Source organism: Triturus cristatus, chromosome 11 (assembly GCF_964204655.1).
Source record: "Triturus cristatus chromosome 11, aTriCri1.1, whole genome shotgun sequence".
Taxonomy (NCBI): domain Eukaryota; kingdom Metazoa; phylum Chordata; class Amphibia; order Caudata; family Salamandridae; genus Triturus; species Triturus cristatus.
The window spans coordinates 566268004-566285055 of record NC_140594.1 but is presented as its reverse complement, the minus strand read 5'-3'; the positions used below and the strand labels follow the sequence as shown (position 1 = coordinate 566285055).

Sequence of the window (17052 nt, the reverse complement as noted above, 5' to 3'; positions counted from 1 at the left end):
CCACCGTCAACATGTCCTCTTTCAGATCCGCCATGAATGGGCCGGATATTCCATTCCTAAGTATGAAAGGCCACCGGCTTTATAATGGTTCATTTATGCCATTTTACAGTCCAGGCGAGTAGGCCCTGATTCTGCCATCAAACCTTTTCTTGCCTTCTGCCTCTGAAAGCTCCAGTCTGAGCTCGCATCTGTATCCATGAACTTTGTCCTACTCCCTGCGCGGCTAACGGTGCCTGACTCCAGCCTGTTGCCTGCCAAGAAACTGTATTTCACCTTCGAAATTATCTGCTCCGCTCCCCATCCAATGCATTCCTGTCTAGTAGTTTAAGTAAACATTCTTCCAGCTACCGAGCAAAGGGCCCGGCTCCTCTGTCTTTATGCAAGTAATTCATAGCCCTGTTACTATGGAAGATTTCTGCCCTCGCATCTAGTATAGACACTTAGACGCTTGTACACGCACTCACAGTCAGTATAGAATAGATTTTGTTCGAAAGACCTTTCTTTTTGGATAACACAGTTCTTCAAACATAGGATGTTAGATATGATTTGGGATTAGGTTGACTTGACCCCCCAGACTTCTGTCGCCACATGTAGAGCTAAATGTCAAGTCCCCTTCACCCCCTAGTTGCACGTCAATCACACGTCATGCTGCTGCGCGCGCATTTCTGCCAAGTATTTCTGCTGACATTGCGAAATTCTTTCATGGAACCACCCTATTATGACATCATACCTGATGACGTTCTTTAGTTACGCCCAGTTACACCCACTCTAGCTACGCATGTATGTTTTATCTTTGCTATCAATTGTTACGCCTCCTCCATCTGTTTCACTGTAATGCCTATTGTATAAAAATGATTACTTGTCAATAAAGTAGGTCCTTCACTTCCTGAACCTTCGTGGTGATGGAACATGAAGTCCTCAATTCGGATTGATTTTGGAATAAAGCCCGTTCCGAACCTCTAATACCACGGATTCTGCCTCTTATTTTACTGAGCTATTATTATAGATTTTCCGCATCAAATTAAGTTCCGGTAATTAAATTATTTACCACAAGGTACAGAATGCAGCAGCCCGCTTGGTTTTGGTTATACCAAGATACCACTCCATTTCTGAGACTATGAAAGGCCTGCATTAGTAAGTCTGCATTCCTTGCCAATCTGGAACCGGTCAATGTTTAAAGCTCTGTGTATGATTCACAGAGCATTACATAAGAATGGGTCAGGCTCCATCAAGGCCAAGTGAGACCTCTCAGATCCTCCAATAGAAGATATGTGATGGGTCCCAGAATTAGACAGGGCAGATGGGGAGGGGACACATTTTCCTTCCTTAAAGCTAACTGTCTAAGTCTCTGCCTAATGAAGTCAAAGCAGCTGTTGATCATTTTCGATTTAGGACACTTATTAAAATCTTTCTTTCTTCCCTATAGATATAAAAAGGATCTTCTTTTATCAGGACTGGCTATCTTTGCACCAAGACATCGCTGGGTAAAAGTGTGCTTTAGTAGTGTTTATCATATCATATGTCACTACTATGAACTTGGGAGAATATAGCCCTTATACCTATCACACTAGCTGCCACAGTAAGTATAGTTCGGAGTTTTATGTCAAAAGGAACAAATACATTGCTGTGCAAATTTCATTTTTATATTCATAGAACACCATTGTTGACACTCTTCCCAAACAAAGCTGCACACTTTTCTCAAACGTTTCTTCAAGTTCTTAGTTTTATTTGCAAATTTCCTCATGAATTTTGAGCAATATTCTTGAAGGCCTAAAAGGACTGCAGCAGATTTGTATCTTGGGGAGCAGGAGCTCTCTTCATTACTTCCAACAGATCTCTTTTCGGCCTGAATCCAGCTTTGGACAATGTATAACCCAGATATTCAATTTCCACAACAATAAATTAGCACTTTTCCCTCTTAAGTAAGGCCATCCTCAGCAATGCTATCTAGTGTTTGCTTGAGAGCAATGTTGTGGTTTTCAGTTATTTCTCCAAACACTAGATGTCGTCTTGGAAATAAATCACACTATCATGCCCTTGAATAATTCCCCCATCATCCTCTGAAGAACACTTGCTGTTGATGGCAAATTAAACGGCATCTTGGTGAACTGAAAGACGCCCTCCATTGTTATAAAAGCTGTAAGGGGCTTGAAGTCTTTAAGCAGTTAGATCTGGTGGAACACACGTTTGAGATCCAACTTACTGAAAAACATTCCAGCTGGGAGTAGTAGTACCAATTCATTAATATTCAGCAAAGGGTAATTGTCAACCACAATACAATCACTGATAGTGTGTAGATCAACACAGAACCTTAGACTTCCCTCTTTAACCATGTCATGAAGCATTTTCTTTACCTCTTTCCTGGCAACCACTGGTACCCTCCTTAACTTATGCTGAAAAGGAATTGCATCAGATTTGACAACAATGTTATGTAAGTATCCCTCCAGTTCTTCCAACTTGTTTGCAAACACCTGTTTAGTCCCTTCAACAATCTTGGCCACTGATGTGTCCTTGACTACCAAGACTTGGTTGTTGGATCAATGATTATATGCAGACCCTATTGATGTTCGCACCCAAAAATCAACCGACCATTTACTGCTGCATACACCTTCCCTACTACCAGCCTCTCTTGAAATTCTATCTTTGTCAACATAAAACCCCAATTATGCCTATGTTGTCCCTTTGATAACCAGCTGAGGTTATGTCTTTGTCGAAGTAGATGAACATATGGCCATTAAGAGAAACACATCTCTTGGTATAATTGTATAACTGGAACCTGAATTCACCATGAGAGGAATCCTCTCCCCCTTAAGCCTAAACTCTGCTTTAGATCCACGTTGTCTGCCTCCATTACGAAAAGTATCACCCATACACAGAATCTTAGCAACTTCCTGGCTTCTTATTGAGTTTTCTTGTATTGCCACTAATTTGGGTGTGGAGTTATCTTTCATATCCACGCAAAATGGCCCTTACGCCCACACTTTCTGCAATCTTTACCTAACACAAAACAATTCTGGGAGTTTGAATTGTGAAAGCATTTTTTCACATCTAGTATACACTTTACTAATGTACTTATGTGATGCTATGCTCTTGTTAAGCTTGTCATATTCTTTAGTCATGCTAAACACTTCAATATCTTCTCCATATATGCAAGAAACTTCACCACTGCTCCTATGTTCTCTTTTCCATCTCTCTCATGCTCTTATATCACTTAAACTATCTGTATTGCATTTTTTAGTGATTTTGTTGGTTGTTTTTTGCATTTTTTTCACTTATGTACTGAATTATTAATTGGTCACAAATTAACTTGTCAGTCGTCATGCCAAATTGGCACTTTGACTGACCAATTCAATTCCAAGTCTTTATTTCGATTTTTACATCATAAAAGACAACATAATATTATAAACATCTAAAAAAAAATAAAAAATAAAAAATAGAGGGGTACAAAAGACAAAGGAGGAGATAGGAAATCTCAACGTAGGCAACCAGTGTCACATATATACCAACAATAGTGAAAAATAAATAAATAAATATCTTATTTAATAAAATCTCATCAAGAATTTAAAATTACCAATTTTATACAATGAGTCGTAATTTGTTAGCGCGAATAATCCAAGTCCAATGGAGGAATTTTGCAACAGCAATAGTCACAGCTTGGGATGTATTTGTTTTAAGACACCGCAGCGCCTCGATACCTGACCGAAAACCCATAATAAGACAAATTGGTTTAAGCCAGACCCGTCTAGGAGTTTTGTACTCTGGACAAATAAATAAAATATGCACAATGTTTTCCAGTTGGGCTGGGCAAAAAGGACAATCAGGGTTAAGGCCCGTTCGCCATTTGGCGACAAAAGAGTTTACTGAAAGAGTGCCCACCCTGAATTGGTGATATTGTTTTCTGTCCTCCACAGCTGTAATGCAGTCCCAATATTCTTCAAACATGGGGCTGTCTTTAAGTGCCAAAAAATCCGAAGTTAAAGACGGGCCAGTGCTTAACCCAAAGCTTTTTTCTGAAACCACCAGCCGCGGTGCGTCCATTGGGGCGTAGGGGCGTAGCCCCACCAGCCCCAGACCCGCGACTGCCGTATGGAAAAATAAGTAAAATAAATGTTTTTACATTTACAGTATTTACTTACTTAGCACGGTCGATATTTATCCGGCGCCGCCGGGCAGCACCCGACTGAATCGGGAGTGCGCGGGGGGCGGGCTGCCGGGCTGGTGACGTGATTGACACATGACACTGTGTGAGTCTTCCTCTTCCCGCATGTATGCTTCGGGCAGCAACTTGCCCGAGCATGCGCACATTAAAGCCAGCCAGGGCCCCATTAGCTAGTAGGGGGGGGGGGGGGTGCAGGTTAAGGTTTATGCTGGCGGCGACAGGGCGAGCAGTTAGTGTGCCCTCCAAGCCAATCCTGGCGCTGCATGCAGCGCCAGGATTGGCCGGTCACCGCGCAGCACAGCGATTGGCCATTTGCGGCGCGCGGCGCTGCAGTGTCGTATCCGGTTCGGTAACGGTCGTTCACTCGCGTCGCGGACTCGCCTCGTGGACCTCGCTCGTCGTGGTCAGCCGCGGTGCGTCCATTGGGGCGTAGGGGCGTAGCCCCACCAGCCCCAGACCCGCGACTGCCGTATGGAAAAATAAGTAAAATAAATGTTTTTACATTTACAGTATTTACTTACTTAGCACGGTCGATATTTATCCGGCGCCGCCGGGCAGCACCCGACTGAATCGGGAGTGCGCGGGGGGCGGGCTGCCGGGCTGGTGACGTGATTGACACATGACACTGTGTGAGTCTTCCTCTTCCCGCATGTATGCTTCGGGCAACAACTTGCCCGAGCATGCGCACATTAAAGCCAGCCAGGGCCCCATTAGCTAGTAGGGGGGGGGGGGGGGTGCAGGTTAAGGTTTATGCTGGCGGCGACAGGGCGAGCAGTTAGTGTGCCCTCCAAGCCAATCCTGGCGCTGCATGCAGCGCCAGGATTGGCCGGTCACCGCGCAGCACAGCGATTGGCCATTTGCGGCGCGCGGCGCTGCAGTGTCGTATCCGGTTCGGTAACGGTCGTTCACTCGCGTCGCGGACTCGCCTCGTGGACCTCGCTCGTCGTGGTGTGTGGAGTGGTGCACTGGTGCTGGCTGGCGTGTGGATTCAGGTACGGCAGGTATGGGGACGTGCCAGTCTGATGTTTCCGACTGCTTTTCAGCGTTTCACCCTATGTGCCAGCAAGGACACAGGGTAAGTTTTCTTTAGAACATGGGCAGCCGTCGAAGTGGAGCTGCAGCAGGGTTCGAGTGCTGCACCAACAGCCGTGTTTCTTGCATCAGCGACTGGCAGGAACCCAATGACCTCTCTGTTCAAACAAGGAACTTCATGTGTGAGTGTGCAAGTCACGCACAAGTTGTCCCCAGTGCTTCTGTAAACTGCTCTCTGTCTCCGGTGCTGCCATAAACTGCTCTCTGTCCGCGGTGTTTCTATAAACTGCTCTCTGTCCCCGGTCCTTCGATAAACTGCCCTCTGCCCCCGGACGGTGCTTCTACAAACTGCTCTCTATCCCCGGAGCTTCCATAAACTGCCCTCTGTCCCCGATGCTTATATAAACTCCTCTGATGACCCCGGTGCTGCCATAAACTGCTGTCTCCGGTGCTGCCATAAACTGCTGTCTGTCCCCAGTGTTTCTATAAACTGCTCTCTGTCCCCGGTCCTTCCATAAACTGCCCTCTGCCCCCGGTGCTTCCACAAACTGCGCTCTATCCCCGGTGCTTCTATAAATTGCTCTCTATCCCTGGTGCTTCCATAAACTGCTCTCTGTCACCAGTGGTTCTACAAAGTGCTCTCTGTCGCCGGTGCTTCTATAAACTGCTGTCTGCCCCCGGTGCTTCCATAAACTGCTCTCTGTCCCCCGTGCTTCTATTGACTGCTCCCTGCCCCGAGTGCTTTTATAAACTTTTCCCAGTCCCCAGTGCTTCTTTAAACTGCTCTCTGTCCCCAGTGCTTCTTTAAACTGCTCTCTGTCCCCAGTGCTTCTACAAACTGCTCTCTATCCCCAGTGCTTCTATAAACTGCTCTCTGCCCCCCGTGCTTCCATAAACTGCTCTCTGTCCCTAGTGCTTCTACAAACTGCTCTCTATCACCAGTGCTTCTACAAACTGCTCTCTATCCCCAGTGCTTCTACAAACTGCTCTCTATCCCCAGTGCTTCTATAAACTGTTCTCTGCCCCCCGGTGCTTCCATAAACTGCTCTCTGTCCCTAGTGCTTCTACAAACTGCTCTCTATCCCCAGTACTTCTATAAACTGCTCTCTATCCCCGGTGCTTCTATAAACTGCTCTCTGCCCCCAGTGCTTCTATAAACTGCCCTCTGTCCCTTCTGCTTCCATAAACTGCTCTCTGTCCCCTGTGCTTCTATTGACTGCTCTCTGTCCCTAGTGTTTTTGTACATTTTTCCCTGTCCCCAATGCTTCTTTAAACTGCTCTCTGTCCCCAGTGCTTCAACAAACTGCTCTCTATCCAGGGTGCTTCCATTAACTGCTCTCTGTCCCCAGTGCTTCTATAAACTGCCCTCTGTCCCTGGTGCTTCTATAAACTGCTCTCTGTCCTCTGTGGTGATCCAAAGTGCCTTGTTCCACCACTGCCGCCCCTGTTTCTGCAAGATACCTGGAGCAGGCTGCTGTCTAACCCAGGTTCTGCTGCAGGCTACACTATGTGGCCTCAGAATCTCTCCCTCTGCTGTTACAGATTGCTCTCTGCCTTTCTACTCTCTCCCTCTGCAGGCTGCTTTCTGCCTTCCTTTGTGCGGGATATTCATCCCCCCATGTTGCTCTCCCAGTACCAGGGGCCACCTGTTTATCACATACCCTAACTCCATTCCTAGGCGTTAATGTGCCAACCCTAATGCATTCTGGGTGTTGTAGTCTTTCATTGCTTCAAGTTCCACTGTACTAATTCATGTAAAACAAATTATAGCAACGATTTGAATGTGAAAAGTCCAGGACTGAATGAGCTGGAGAGATGTGGCCACCCTAGTTGCTTCCCTCTGTCTCAATATCTCTGCTGAATGCTATTAAACCCCTGTGGGCCCTTCTCTGGCTGTTTGACCTCTCTCACATGATGCATGCCACACACGCACTGAGCTCAATGCTGCTCCTGTGTGCTGCTCTCTGCCCTTTTCTACTACAGCACACTGTTATCTGCCTCTGTGCTGCTACAAGAGTGCTATCCTGCAAGCTTCTGCTTGTAGTACCTGTCCTGCACCTGCTGCTCCCAACACTCACCCGAGGCTTCACTTGTGCTGCTGAATCCCTTATCTGCTCGTGTGCTGCCGCCTTGTGTCATCTGCCCTTGTTCTGAGACACTCACTCGGAGCTGCACCTCTGGTACAGGAGGTTGCTCGTCGCCTCTTACTGCAAGTCCCTGTCCTTGAAATGCTCCACCCATGTCATAAGGATTCTTGAGTTCACCAGTTGCTTGCATCAGTAGCGCATCAAGTCCAGTAGTTCTATATCTTTTGCAGTTTGTGGAGTGGATCCCATTATATGAGGACCACAAGTCCCAGAATGGATAAGCTCCTCACGCAGATCACTCTTAATGCCCTGCTGTGGGTGCCACTGTACTGCTGCAGTGCCCGCTTCTCTCTGCCCCCTGGGCTGCAGCAGGTTGCTGTCTGACACAGCACTGATGCACCTCTGCTTAGTATTTTTGTTGAAACCCGCTGTCTGCACGGTGCTGTTGCATGCAGCCTCTCCCCTGTGCAGCCCGTTCTGTTTTGAACTGCTGAACCCTGATATCTACCCTCCACTCATGCAGGCTGTCGGATGGCTACTGCATTGTAATTGCATTTATATAGCTCTTACCCCTGAGGAGGCGTTGAAGCGCGTTACTACCCCTCTCACATATCCCCTACTGCTGTGTGATGCTCTCTGCCGTGCTGTGATCTGGCTCATCTCCCCTGTGGCACCGACCTGGGGGTGGGCTTGTGCAGATGCATGCTGCACCCAGTCCTCTACCCCAGTGCTGTTGTAGGCTCTGCCCTTGTGCGCCCCGCTGTGACACTCACCTGGGGCTGTCTCCGTGCTGTCTGCCCCTTCCCTGCATGCAGGAGGCGGCTCCCTGCCCCAGTGCTGCTGCAAGCTGATCTGTGCCTTGTGCTGCTGCTGCTGCAGGATGCTCTCTGCACTGTGCTCCTGCATGCAGGCTGCTCTCTGCCCTGCCCCTCCCCCGTGCAGACCCTTCCCCTGTGCCACTCACCTGCAGCTGCCATGATACTGCTGCAGTGTAGGCTCCTCCCCCCGTTCCACTCACCTGGAGCTGCCCCTGTCCTGCTGCAGGATCCTTCCTGCCCAATGTGCAGCTCCACACACTCCCAGGCTGCAGCAGTGATAACAGCATGTACACATAGTTGTGCATTGTTCTCTTATGTGTGCCCACTGCTTTGCAAGTGGCTGAACTGCTGTGCATTGAGGTGTGTGTGTCAGTATATTGTTACCCAATGTGTTTATATGCGTAATTACATTTTACACTTAGAACTGTATGTAGCAGTCTGGTTTGGTTTCTTCTGCACTGTTTGTGAAGTGAAAAATGACTGCTCTGTGTTTTTTCCCCACAGTCTTTGTTTCATTACCCTTCTGTTTCAAAAATAAATTGTTATCTTTTCATTTTCAGCACCTAACAACCTGAAACATTACCGCATTTTGGGGCAATTTTCCAGCAAACAACAAGAGGACCCCAACCTCCTTTGCTGCTCTCTCACCCGACCCCGGCTACAACCCAGCAAACACCAGTGTTAAAGGTGAGGAAACTGATGCTATATATTTTTTTACATCGTAGTTAGAGCTATGTATGTGGTCACTCTCAAGGCCCTCAAGCAGTGTCTTTCAGTGCCTCCAGCAACCACTATGGCACAGAGAGGCAGGAGGCAGTACGGCTCTATTTTTAGCAGTCATTTGAGATGTATTAGGATAATGCACAAGATATATGTATAATGTATTTATACTGAAATTTCATATTATTGCACTGCACCTTATACGTTGTACTTTGATTATTGGCAGGTTTCTTTAATATATATATATATATATATATATATTGGTAAGGCCAGCAACACCCCATCATGAATACAGTACAAGAGCTGATTACAAAGTCATTCCAGTCACGGCCACTTGAACAAAAACTACAGTTAAAACAATTGGGACCTCATCAGCCTGAAATAAACCTACAGCAAACTAACCAGGACAGAGGAAAAATGTCAAAACGTACATTCTCAAATGCCTGGTACACAAAAGCTGATTGGCTTACAGGGTGCCCTATAAGAAATTCTCTGTTCTGCTTCCCCTGCTTGCTGTTTGGCGGTGACTTTTCTTGGACACGGCAAGGAATGGTCGACCTGAAGCACATCGCTGAAAAAATAAAGAAGCATGCGCTCACAAGAAATCATCTGGAAAACCTGACGAGACTGGGAATGTTGGGGGAAGACGCACCAATTGAGCAGCAGATAAATGATGCGTATCGCAAATCCATTCAAAAACACAATGAAGCTGTTGATAAGAACAGACAAAATCTATCCAAGATCATTGATTGCATTCGTTTCTGTGGTGCTTTCGAACTGGCATTGCGAGGCCATGACGAATCAGAAACTTCCTCAAAACCCGGGATCTTCCGAGGCCTAGTGGATTTAATGTCAACCATAGACCAGGATTTGGAAAGACATTTAGCACATGCTACAGTCTTTAAGGGCACCTCTAATACAATACAAAATGAACTCCTTGACTGTATGCTCGAAATTATAAGAAGCCATATTGTGCAAGAGTTGCGAAACACAGACTTTGTGGCTATTCAGGCTGATGACACCACTGATGTGTCCACTCAAACACAGTCCGTGTTAGTGTTTCGGTACCTTGACAGTGACAGAAACATTGTGGAAAGATTTTATGGCTTCACGCATTTAAGTGACTCTAGTGCAGCAACCATCACTGAAGCAATACTGTGTCAACTGGACTTAATTTTCCCGGACCTGCCTCAAAAACAAAAGCTTATCGCACAAAGCTATGACGGTGCATCCGTAATGAGTGGGAGCCTTAGTGGAGTTCAGAAGAGAATTCGAGATGTGTACCCTAATGCTCATTTTGTGCACTGTTACGCCCACCAACTCAATCTTATTATGCAACAGGCGGTATCAAAGATCAGAGAGACACGAGTCTTCTTTCAGGATATCGGAGGCATAGCAGCATTCTTCACACGTTCCCCCAAAAGAACAGAAGCCCTTCATGAGATTGTGGACAAAAGCGTACCAAGGGGATCCTCAACTCGTTGGAACTTTCACATTCGTACAGTCAACTTAATCTTTGAACAGAGGGAGGGCCTTGAGAAATGTTTTGTCGCCATAGCATCCAGAGCAGACTTTGATCACACAAGTCAGAATGAAGCCCATGGCTTTATTAGAACACTACAAGACAAAGAGTTTCAGTTCTTACTGTTTTTATTTCATGACATAATGATTCCTGTTGATGTGTTATACGATCAGTTGCAAAGAAAAGACCTAGATACTGTCTCTGTGAAAGCCAATACATCTGCATTTGTACAACAGATTATGAAAGTGAGAGATGGGGTTGAAGATTTAGAGAGCAAACTGCCGCAGCATTCTGTTTTTGCAAACCGCAGACAAAACATCACCTCTCTGGTTCGAATTGGAAAGGAGATATGTGACATTGTAATTGTGCAGGCGAAAGAACGCTTTTCGTTCACAAAACATTTGGTGAGTGCGACTTTATTGCAAGGTAAAGAGTTTGCACAATATGATGAATCCTTCCCTGAGCGTGCTCTGAATCAGGCTGTGGAAGCGTATCCTATGCTCAAAAAAGAGCAGCTGAGAACTGAGTTAACTGTACTCTACGGAATGCCTGTGTACCGGAAGGCCACAAGCGCCTTGACTTTGCTGAGTTTAATTCATAAACTGCATATGGAAAACTCACTTACAGAGACAGTGACTTTACTAAAAATTGTGATTACGACTCCAATGACAACAGTAGAAGCTGAACGATGTTTTTCAGCCTTAAAGCGCATAAAGACATTCCTCAGGAACACCATGCTAGAGGAAAGACTAAATGCTTTGGCGATGCTATCTGTAGAGAGCAAGCTAGTCCAAAAGATACCGGACTTCAACATGAAAGTAATTGACAAGTTTGCTACACTGAAAGAGAGACGTGCGGATTTCATCTACAAAAAGTGAATGCTGCTACTTGTTTGAATACAAAAAATTCTGATTGAGGTAAGAAATGCATTGTTATCTCTGTTTTTAAAAGTTTTGTAGTGTTTGTTCTATTTGGAGACTACACAGATTTGCTCACCTTTGTTCACTGGCCGGACCTGTCTCCCGCAGGGTGAACGATTCGTTGCTTGTGTTGCCTATCAAACCTTTCCCCTTGGCAAATTGCGAAAACCTTTATACCAGTGGTTCCCAAACTGTTTACTCCTGAGGACCCCAATTGAGTCACCACTGGAAGCCGGGGACCCCCAAGCAATTTGTATGACTTAAATTTCAAACATTAAAACAGTAATTCGAAAACAATAAACACACGTGTGCACACAAAACGGATACTCGAATTACTAAGGATTTTAGTATTTTATATCGAAAGAATTAGCAAAAAACAGGAGGGTTAGCGCTGCATCTCCATGACTAACTTTTAAATGGTTGGTTTTATTTCGCAGTATGAGACTCCTGCCAGGGCCAGACTGGAAACCCAAAGCAGCCCAGGCAAATGTTTTCAGACCAGTCCCCATACAGTGCACACCTAGTGCAGTGAGTGCGCCTGACCACTACAAAGGGGGCTTTGGGAGGCTCTCCCCCCAAGACAATTTAGGAAACAATGGTGCAGTCTACAACAAATGTATCATTATATATTGAATTGTATCAGCTTTTAAAGAGTAGTAAATGATGACCTTACTATGCACCAGGATATGACAATCTTTGTTGGGGTTCTTCAATGATTCCCATATTATCCTCCTCCAACAGTGCCTCTCATCTCTCCATAGCCCCTCTGTCACATGTATTTAATTTGTTTTATAACATCTCTCATACCATTGAAGGATGTCAGAGCACCTTAAATCACACACATATAGGGGCTGATTTACAAGCCCCTTGCGCCACAGGTGCGTCACAAAAAGTGATGCACCAGTGACGCATTTATTTTTAGTGCCCCATATTTCCAAGGCAGGAAAAGCAACCCTGCGTGACTTTTATTGGTCTTGTAAATATGGCCCAATTGCACACAGCACTTTACGTGAAAGGGACGTTCCATGAGTGTTGCTGTGGGTGTTCCCACGCATAACCCATGGAACCAGACACATTTCCAGATTTACGAGGAATCGTAAATCTGGAAATGTGTCTGAATGCTACGCCACCCCAGGGGAGGCGTAGGGAGGGGCAACTTGGAGAAATTTATTAATTTCTCCTCTTTCTATGCATGTTGCATTCTGCAGCACGCATAGAAACAGGATATTACCTCTGGTGATTGTTTATGTACAGGAAGGTGTCCCTTCCTGCACATAAACAATCAGTAAAACAATGACGTTTTGCAAGTTCTATGTGTGCTAATGCAGCACACTTAGAAGTTGAAAAACACCATTTCTGATTGTTTACATGCAGGAAGGGTTACTTCCTGCACATAAACAATCTCCCCACGACACAGGCATCCTTGCACCATGGTGCAAATGTGCCTGTGCAGGCGTATGGCAGCAGTTTGTGCGCCAGCACAGGGGGAAGCACAGAGATGCAACATATTGTTGTAAATATGTCGCATCCCTGTGCTTCGAAAGTGACTCAGTGCGGCGCAGCCAAATGGCTTGCGACACACAGTCAATTTTCTTGCAAATCTGCCCCATGGAGACAATGATTCATACGTGTAAATCAGTGTATAGAAAATGTTACATAAGGCAAATGCGACTACAGGGTGTAGGATTCACATGTTATTCATACTGGTAGGCATTTTTAAAGAGTGCTTGGTCTGGAGAAGCACAAACTCAGGATTCAGAACATAACAGTGGTTAGCATTGACTTTAACAATAAAAATGTATTTCCACCCAAATAAACCTTTTTAGCAGGATTAGGATAATGAAAGACTTGAAACAAACATATGTTTCTAACTTGTATCATGCAGCTTGCAAGCAGCTCTTTGATGACAGTTTATAGGTCACTGTGCTAGATTACGGTTGTCACTTATGAACTGCACAGTAACAAAAGAATCTGTGACTAAAGCAGTAACCCACTAACCTAGGCACATAAAAAATGTTTTTCAAAATGCATGGTACACGTTCTTTGCAGTAGGCATATTAACCCTCTGTGCTACATTAGATAAGTCAAAGCTGCCACTTGACACAACTCTCATCTCTCTCCAGCAGGTACATTAATCACCGACGTAATCTTGACACTTTTATTGTTGCTGGAAAACTGCTGATTCTACAAGGAACATTTTTGTGCTTTTAAAATTACTGCCTGAGGACCCCCCTGGGAATGTGACCACAGTTTGGGAAACACTGCTTTATACCATTTATATTTGGGGTACTTGCGTGGACCTATGTGAAGTGTGTGTACAAAGTTCAGCTCAACCAGAATCACGGTAACAGCGCATTGCGCTGCCTCTTTTATATTCAGTATATTGTAAGACTGTTTTTCTTCCCCCGCCTTTCCTTGTTTTGTTTCCCTGTTTTCCCCTTGCTTGCCATTCGTTACTCTAGAGTCTTATTCAGTATGTTGTAAGACTGTTTTTCTTCCCCCGCCTTTCCTTGTTTTGTTTCCCTGTTTTCCCCTTGCGTGCCATTCGTTACTCTAGAGTCTAATAGAGTCGGAAGGCCGTAGGGGAAGACTGTGGACTTTTCTTCAAGTTCCTGACGCTCCTGCGGAACGAGCCTGGCAACCATTACACTGCTGTGCAACTTCTTCTACTCTTAGAGCTGAGATTTCCATGAGTCTTATAGTCTGAATTCAGCACCTGAGCATAATAGGACAGAATGTATGAAGCTCTGTGGTAATACTGAATAAGCAGCTACCTATGTTATGCCATCTATTAATGTAATAACTGCACTTTCACAATTGCTTTATTAACCTTCCTGCTTTCTCAAATTTGCTTGAAAATGCACGATTTTTCTTCTTTTTTTTCAAAATTTTCTTGGGGGGGGTTATCCCCCCAAACCCACCTTTTGGGGTTCGGGCTCGCTCGCTGCGCTCGCTCGCTACGGTGCTGTATGCTAATTCGTTTGCGCCCCACCACTTTAAAATCTCACCCACCGCCCCTGGTCGTGGTGTGTGGAGTGGTGCACTGGTGCTGGCTGGCGTGTGGATTCAGGTACGGCAGGTATGGGGACGTGCCAGTCTGATGTTTCCGACTGCTTTTCAGCGTTTCACCCTATGTGCCAGCAAGGACACAGGGTAAGTTTTCTTTAGAACATGGGCAGCCGTCGAAGTGGAGCTGCAGCAGGGTTCGAGTGCTGCACCAACAGCCGTGTTTCTTGCATCAGCGACTGGCAGGAACCCAATGACCTCTCTGTTCAAACAAGGAACTTCATGTGTGAGTGTGCAAGTCACGCACAAGTTGTCCCCAGTGCTTCTGTAAACTGCTCTCTGTCTCCGGTGCTGCCATAAACTGCTCTCTGTCCGCGGTGTTTCTATAAACTGCTCTCTGTCCCCGGTCCTTCGATAAACTGCCCTCTGCCCCCGGACGGTGCTTCTACAAACTGCTCTCTATCCCCGGAGCTTCCATAAACTGCCCTCTGTCCCCGATGCTTATATAAACTCCTCTGATGACCCCGGTGCTGCCATAAACTGCTGTCTCCGGTTCTGCCATAAACTGCTGTCTGTCCCCAGTGTTTCTATAAACTGCTCTCTGTCCCCGGTCCTTCCATAAACTGCCCTCTGCCCCCGGTGCTTCCACAAACTGCGCTCTATCCCCGGTGCTTCTATAAATTGCTCTCTATCCCTGGTGCTTCCATAAACTGCTCTCTGTCACCAGTGGTTCTACAAAGTGCTCTCTGTCGCCGGTGCTTCTATAAACTGCTGTCTGCCCCCGGTGCTTCCATAAACTGCTCTCTGTCCCCCGTGCTTCTATTGACTGCTCCCTGCCCCGAGTGCTTTTATAAACTTTTCCCAGTCCCCAGTGCTTCTTTAAACTGCTCTCTGTCCCCAGTGCTTCTTTAAACTGCTCTCTGTCCCCAGTGCTTCTACAAACTGCTCTCTATCCCCAGTGCTTCTATAAACTGCTCTCTGCCCCCCGTGCTTCCATAAACTGCTCTCTGTCCCTAGTGCTTCTACAAACTGCTCTCTATCACCAGTGCTTCTACAAACTGCTCTCTATCCCCAGTGCTTCTATAAACTGTTCTCTGCCCCCCGGTGCTTCCATAAACTGCTCTCTGTCCCTAGTGCTTCTACAAACTGCTCTCTATCCCCAGTACTTCTATAAACTGCTCTCTATCCCCGGTGCTTCTATAAACTGCTCTCTGCCCCCAGTGCTTCTATAAACTGCCCTCTGTCCCTTCTGCTTCCATAAACTGCTCTCTGTCCCCTGTGCTTCTATTGACTGCTCTCTGTCCCTAGTGTTTTTGTACATTTTTCCCTGTCCCCAATGCTTCTTTAAACTGCTCTCTGTCCCCAGTGCTTCAACAAACTGCTCTCTATCCAGGGTGCTTCCATTAACTGCTCTCTGTCCCCAGTGCTTCTATAAACTGCCCTCTGTCCCTGGTGCTTCTATAAACTGCTCTCTGTCCTCTGTGGTGATCCAAAGTGCCTTGTTCCACCACTGCCGCCCCTGTTTCTGCAGGATACCTGGAGCAGGCTGCTGTCTAACCCAGGTTCTGCTGCAGGCTACACTATGTGGCCTCAGAATCTCTCCCTCTGCTGTTACAGATTGCTCTCTGCCTTTCTACTCTCTCCCTCTGCAGGCTGCTTTCTGCCTTCCTTTGTGCGGGATATTCATCCCCCCATGTTGCTCTCCCAGTACCAGGGGCCACCTGTTTATCACATACCCTAACTCCATTCCTAGGCGTTAATGTGCCAACCCTAATGCATTCTGGGTGTTGTAGTCTTTCATTGCTTCAAGTTCCACTGTACTAATTCATGTAAAACAAATTATAGCAACGATTTGAATGTGAAAAGTCCAGGACTGAATGAGCTGGAGAGATGTGGCCACCCTAGTTGCTTCCCTCTGTCTCAATATCTCTGCTGAATGCTATTAAACCCCTGTGGGCCCTTCTCTGGCTGTTTGACCTCTCTCACATGATGCATGCCACACACGCACTGAGCTCAATGCTGCTCCTGTGTGCTGCTCTCTGCCCTTTTCTACTACAGCACACTGTTATCTGCCTCTGTGCTGCTACAAGAGTGCTATCCTGCAAGCTTCTGCTTGTAGTACCTGTCCTGCACCTGCTGCTCCCAACACTCACCCGAGGCTTCACTTGTGCTGCTGAATCCCTTATCTGCTCGTGTGCTGCCGCCTTGTGTCATCTGCCCTTGTTCTGAGACACTCACTCGGAGCTGCACCTCTGGTACAGGAGGTTGCTCGTCGCCTCTTACTGCAAGTCCCTGTCCTTGAAATGCTCCACCCATGTCATAAGGATTCTTGAGTTCACCAGTTGCTTGCATCAGTAGCGCATCAAGTCCAGTAGTTCTATATCTTTTGCAGTTTGTGGAGTGGATCCCATTATATGAGGACCACAAGTCCCAGAATGGATAAGCTCCTCACGCAGATCACTCTTAATGCCCTGCTGTGGGTGCCACTGTACTGCTGCAGTGCCCGCTTCTCTCTGCCCCCTGGGCTGCAGCAGGTTGCTGTCTGACACAGCACTGATGCACCTCTGCTTAGTATTTTTGTTGAAACCCGCTGTCTGCACGGTGCTGTTGCATGCAGCCTCTCCCCTGTGCAGCCCGTTCTGTTTTGAACTGCTGAACCCTGATATCTACCCTCCACTCATGCAGGCTGTCGGATGGCTACTGCATTGTAATTGCATTTATATAGCTCTTACCCCTGAGGAGGCGTTGAAGCGCGTTACTACCCCTCTCACATATCCCCTACTGCTGT

General features: G+C 46.4%; 2 protein-coding genes across 3 annotated transcripts in view; one reads left to right on the top strand and one right to left on the bottom strand.

Moving 5' to 3' along the window:
- The window catches only part of GK5 (glycerol kinase 5), a 246835-nt gene that overhangs the window by 215066 nt on the left and 14717 nt on the right, over window positions 1–17052 (bottom strand). The window lies entirely within an intron of this gene.
- LOC146785089 (zinc finger MYM-type protein 1-like) lies at window positions 9450–13542 on the top strand. The gene is made up of 2 exons (XM_085633626.1): window positions 9450–11255; window positions 13382–13542. Exon 1 carries the CDS (start codon window positions 9450–9452, stop codon window positions 11214–11216), a length of 1767 nt encoding a protein of 588 aa, XP_085489752.1. The 3' UTR covers window positions 11217–11255; window positions 13382–13542.